Here is a 6,000-nt window from a genome sequence, read left to right on the forward strand (position 1 = left end):
ATTGTTGCGTCTCATTCCCAGGTCGTCACATAGCCACATTTTGTGTTGGTAAAACGTCCCAAGCAGCAACAAAGTGAGAAAATAAGAAAATCCAGGCAGAGGGCTGCAGGGTCTCTGCAGATAAGAGGCACTAACACACCTTTTCTCCCCGTTCCAGTCTCCCTCTCTGTCTGTTTCCGTCTTCTTACATCGTTTCGTCTCACTACGTCTGCCGTGCGTGATGTGCACTGATGATGTTGGGAAGGCGGCGTGTAATGACGCAAAATAAAAATAATCCATAATTCCCCTCAAATGCATTCAAACTAAAGTAACGAGCCTGTTTTGAAAATGTTAGGAGGAGAAAGTACAGATATTTGTGTTCAGATGGAGGGAGGAACCGTCAAAATACTCAAGTGAAGTACAGATACCTGAAAAATCTTCTTAAGTACAGTATTTGCATTTCTCTTCAAAATATGTTACATTAAAATTAATATGTTTGTTTTTCTTGTTCTGTTCCTGCTGACAGAGCTGGCAGTGTCACACTAAGACCTGCGGTGATTTCGCCTTCATCACATCCTCCAGCCTCATCGCCACCGCCGGACAGTCCAATGATAACAGGTCGGTGTCTGCACTGACAAACAGCTCTATCTCTCTGGTATTAACCGACTAATATCACCCTTGTTTTCCCTCTCCCGCAGAAATGTTTGCCTGTGGGATACTCTGATTTCACCTAGCAATACCATGGTCCATGGTAAGAAATCACAGATTGCTTTGAATAAGCCTGTTTTAATGATTTTCCCCTCGACATCTTTTGTGATCTAATTCCACTTTTCTTCTTTCCCACCCCTTCAGCCTTCCCCTGCCATGAGAACGGGGCCACTGTGCTGCAGTACGCTCCCAAACAGCAGCTGCTGATCACCGGAGGCAGAAAGGGCTTTGTGTGCGTGTTCGACATCCGCCAGAGGCAGCTGCTCCATACTTTCCAGGCCCATGACTCAGCCATCAAGGCCCTCGCACTGGATGCCTTCGAGGACTTCTTCGTCACCGGCTCTGCAGAGGGCAACATGAAGGTGACGCATGCTCCATCACACACACACTCACTGATCTGCCAAAACACATCAACACTTCACAGTGGCATTTTGAGTTTGTACTTAGGATTTATGTCTTATTCTTTATGAAATCAGAAAATGCTGAGACAGGAGACAAAGTCGAGTCAGAGTCAAACACCCGGTTCGCACATTTACTGCTCATAATGCTGTCATACAGCAATTGTAACTTATAAAAGTTGGACTTAAAGCTGAAATATGACATTCACTCTCCTAGATATTGCACTAGAGCACCAGCATCTCAGACCAAAACATGCGTCTTTCACTCTATAAAGTTGAGGGGAAAAGTGACATCTGAAAACATTTAACTTTGAAGAGAAAGTTAGAGAGGAGGTCGTGACTAATGAGCCCGGTAATCCGAAGTCTAATGCATAAACAGAAAAATACTGAGCTAAAGCCGGTCGGTCTGATGTGTGCAGAGGTTGTTTTTTAGCAACCTGGTGCCGTTAGATGGTGATTTAATGAACAGATCTGGGGCGGATGTGCCTAAATAAAAGGCTTCAGATTTATCAACATCTGGCCCCGCAGAGATTTAATGATCAGCAGGAGAAGGTTTTTATATCCATATAAAGCAGTTGTTGACAACAGATACTATATGAGTCACTCATATTAACTTATAAATCAATGGAGTGACTTACCAACACCAGTCGATCTGGTGATCCATTTTTTAAGTCTGATCTAAAATGTTTTCTCTTTTGTGATTATGATTTGAGAACTGGTGAAAAAAGGTTTTGCCAAGATAATCAAAGTTCCTTAATTTTCTTCTTTTTCCCCCTAAAAATACAAAACTCTTCAGGAGACTTTTTTTCCATGTGTGAAACCAAGTGGAATAAAAAAAAAAAAAAAAAAATTCACGAGAAAAAAAAATCGTGTGAAGCAGAATGAAAAATTCAGCAGAAATTGCGCTCGGTTTCACACATGAAAACCACAGATGGGAAAAAGAAACTTTAACAGACTACCCTGGCAAAATCTTTTTTTCACCAGTTCTCAAGTCATAAACACAGGAGAGAAAATAATTCTGATCAGATTTAGCAAATGGATCACCAGAAAGAAAATTCTCACTCGCCCCTCAGGGCTTCTATAAATGTACATTTTAAGCATTATTCCATTATTTCTGTGCCTTTGCTGCTGGTCATAGAATCAGTGAAGTAGCAGTGGAGTGATGCTTCTGAGACGTCTGTTCTCAGCAGCCTTGGTGCTCTGGTCCTCTTCTGTCTTTCCTTCTCGATTTCTCCGCTCTCATTGGCTGCTTTATATCTTTTGGGCATCTTCAAGGCACCGGCTAGCTCTTGGCGAGCTCTTAGATCACGACTTTGAAGAGTTCTCTTATAGTGTTTGAGCACCACCCAAACGATGATTTGCCTCTCATCTGGGGGCTTTACTTGGCAAACTCCAAAAACTGTCAGCGAGTGGAAAATCAGGGCTACAATCCTCGAGTCTGAACCCGACATCAGACACATTTTCAATCAAAATGCCACAACTGTGCCGTCTGAGTGCTGCACATTATACCATGCTGGTTCTGGTGAGACATTTGTCAGCTTGATTAGCGGCCGTTATAAAATGTGAGCCGTTTGATAAAGAACAGAAACAGACTTGTTTTGTACGAAATCATTTTTACACCACTGAGAAAGTGGCACAGCTCTCAAATTGAATCTGACAGTCGCAGCAGCAGGCTCTACATCACGGAAGAAAAGATCAGTAGGCTGGTGTGAAAAAAGAAACTTAACACCTGTTCCATCCTCTCTGTGCTTTCTCTATTTCAAGGTGTGGAAGTTAGCCGGCCACGGCCTCATGCACTCTTTTAGCACCGAGCACGCCAAGCAGTCCATCTTCCGCAACATTGGTGCCGGCGTCATGCAGGTTGAGACGCGTCCCGGCAACCGCATCTTCACCTGCGGCGCAGACGGCACCCTGAAGATGAGGGTCCTCCCCGACCGCTACAACATCCCCAGCAGCTTGGTCGACATTCTGTAACACCTACTTCCACTTGTGAGGGTCCAAAGAGGAAAGAGACAGAAAGAAAAAACACATACAGCTTGTAACACTCGCTAGGAATTAATAGTGTAAGTGAAGGGGAGGAGTTAGTCAAAAGATCACAACGCTTTTGGCCTCTTCCACAGCGTGCAGTGTTCATGGGTTTACACTTCATGTAAATCATATCCAGAATGAGAAATGGAGCTGCAAATATTTTTTTTCCCAAAGGCTGAAAGCAAAAGTTACAAGCAAAAGGTATCATACTTGATTTTAAAGCTAGATTTATTGTAATTTTATTGAAGAATCTCTACTCTTAGAGTGTGTCCATAGGGAAGCTATGCATGTCCTGTTCTCGTTACGCGGTGCAATCACAGGTCTATTGATAGTGCTCTGTAAAAGTGCTCAAGCAAAAATTTTAAAAGTGTGTAACTGTCGTCATTTTGTGCCCACAGCTGAAAATCTCTTAGCATCTACTGTAACCAGCACTGTGGTTTGTTATTAAGTCAGTGGTTTCCAGTGTGAATCGAGTTGTTGGAATCTGCATTTTGTTTCAATGGTTTTGCCCCCCTGCCTTTTTGCCCGGCTTTTCTCAGCCCCTATGGAAGAATTGATGGTGCATTGCTCCTGTAGTGACCCCACCCCCCACCACTCCCCATTTCACTGGCTGCCCGTCACTCACTCCGGCCTCTCCTGGTTTGGGCTCGGCCAGCCCGGCCCGTTTCGGCCCTCAAGTGTGTGTCCACTCTGCTGTGTCTGCCATCTGTACGCCTGCCCGCCCACCTGCCCTCAAATGCCTGTTTGTGTGGCAGACTCACTGCTAGAACATTCCTGTTTGGAAGATGATGTGTTTTATTCCTGTGACTGTGATTTCAATGTTTCCACTTGTCTGGTCCGAACCCGAGCGCCCACCAACCCAGAGCAGAAACACAAAGGTTCACTTCTGGTTTTGCACAATATAGTCTTGAATTTGTCTTTTTTTAATTTTATTATTTAAATTATTTATATGTTTGTGTTTGTTTTGGTTGTCCATTCCTTTTTAAAACTATTTAACTTATTGCCTTTTATTTTAGGAATGTAAGGGGTTCTACTGTATCTGACTGGGAGATGTGCAACACAGTCTACTGTATGTAAGTGTGCGTTACCTCGCTAGTTGTTTTTACCGTTTCATCCATAAGGAATAGATATTTGCACTCAAATTCTGGAGACACTAAAAGTTTATTTCAAATAAATAGGTTATTGAAGAAGAAACTGTTATATACAAATGAATGTCTGGCTTTATTTGGCCTAGTAGTAAAACGTTTGAAATAGTTTTAATATATAAATTATATAAATATAAATATATATATATATATGAAATACCACAACAGCTTGTACAAACATTAAAGCATTTCTTTATTTTTGGTTTGTATCATACCAGCTGGATTAGTTGTAACTTTTGTTAAGTGTATGTATGGTATTTATTAAAGAGATTTGTGTTTCTCTCCCTCTTTCTGCCCACTATGTGTACTGTATGTATCTTAAGTGTTTTACCAATGGTCCTACTGGTGTCTGGTGTGTATGTGCGTGTGCATGTAATAATGCAAAAGAAGCCAATATCATGGGTAGACGCTTACTAGGGCACTTGAGCCTGGAGGTGTGTGAGAGAACAGGTCATGGTCAGAGTTTTACCTTTGTAAAGTGAATAAATTCTTTTTATTTCATCAGGGTGATTTGCTGCTGTTGTTTTCTTTTTAGAGGAATGAGGGATCATGCTGCTTCATGACAACGGCGGGTGGACTGTCTATATGTACAGAATAACAGGAGGGATAACATGTACATCCATATAAAAATACATCAAAGATAACCGTCATGCAAATACGCTAAATTATGCAACAACTTACAACACAAACAGCCACAAAAGTTGAATTATAAGTTTGATTTGTACAAATTGTGAATTGATTGATACAAAGTGATGAAAAGTTTTCACACAATTAGTAACTCCAAATTCTGACATTACAAATAAGATATACGGAAGCCCTGAAGGGCAAGTGAGGACTTTTTTTTTTTCTGGTGATCCATCCAAGTGTGATTTAATTTTCTCTCCTGTGTTTACGACTTGAGAACTGGTAGGGAAAAATGTTTGCCAAGATAATCATTAAGACCCTTAAGTTTTTTTCCATCTGTGGAAAAATAAATTCCCTGGAATACATTTTTCTTCTTCTCTTCATGTGTGAAATAGAGTGGGAGAAAAAAAGTAAGGAGAAAAAAAATTGAATGTGTGAAAAAGGTTTTCAAGAGATGGAAAAAAAAATTAAGGAGCTAAGATAAATTATCCTGGCTAAACTGTTTTTCCTTGACCAATTCACCAAGTCATAAACACAGGAAAGAAAACAATTTAGAAAGAATATGGATCACCTGAAGAACTAAAATACTTTTTATTTTTGACAATATCACAAAAATTATTTAGCCAAAACTGATTCTCTTCAGTGAAACGGTGACTCTTAACAAGCAATCACATGGTTAGAATGCTGTAGAGCAATGGTTCTTAAAATGTTCAATGTCAAGGACCCCTAAACTTACAAATTAGAGCATTGTCCCCCATCTGATAAAATTTTATCTCAGGGATAAAACATTTGCTTTTAGATGCTTTAAAAAAAAAAAAAATTGGGTATGAAACCCATGAGCAAAAATCATTCATCATACATTTTATCATTGTGTTACTTGAACTGGCAAAAGACAATTGTTTTTGCTTCGACTTACCATTGTGAAACAGGAAGAGGCATTGTTTTTCCCAGTCATCTCCCCAGGTAACAATGGAACAACTGTGGAACCTCACACTGCTAAATAAATAGCACCCCACTGATTGAGAAGGCAAAGACGGTGAAGAGGGCGTGTGAGAGAAACTGAGGTAAAACAGGAGTGAAGGGATGGACATTCACTCTGTTCATACGTGTTTCCCCAT

The 6,000-nt window shown here is 40.7% G+C and overlaps 1 protein-coding gene across 3 annotated transcripts in view; it reads left to right on the forward strand.

The window, feature by feature from the left end:
- The window catches only part of dmxl2 (Dmx-like 2), a 50,986-nt gene extending 46,218 nt beyond the window's left edge, over positions 1-4,768 (forward strand). For all 3 annotated transcript variants that reach the window (XM_073464340.1, XM_073464341.1, XM_073464342.1), the window contains exons 51-54: positions 506-597; positions 678-730; positions 832-1,049; positions 2,850-4,768. In XM_073464340.1, coding sequence (XP_073320441.1) covers positions 506-597; positions 678-730; positions 832-1,049; positions 2,850-3,059 — 573 coding nt within the window. In that variant the 3' untranslated portion in view covers positions 3,060-4,768. The remainder of the gene's footprint in view (positions 1-505; positions 598-677; positions 731-831; positions 1,050-2,849) is intronic.
- Positions 4,769-6,000: the final 1,232 nt, after the last annotated feature.

Source organism: Pagrus major, chromosome 4, assembly GCF_040436345.1.
Source record: "Pagrus major chromosome 4, Pma_NU_1.0".
Lineage (NCBI taxonomy): Eukaryota > Metazoa > Chordata > Actinopteri > Spariformes > Sparidae > Pagrus > Pagrus major.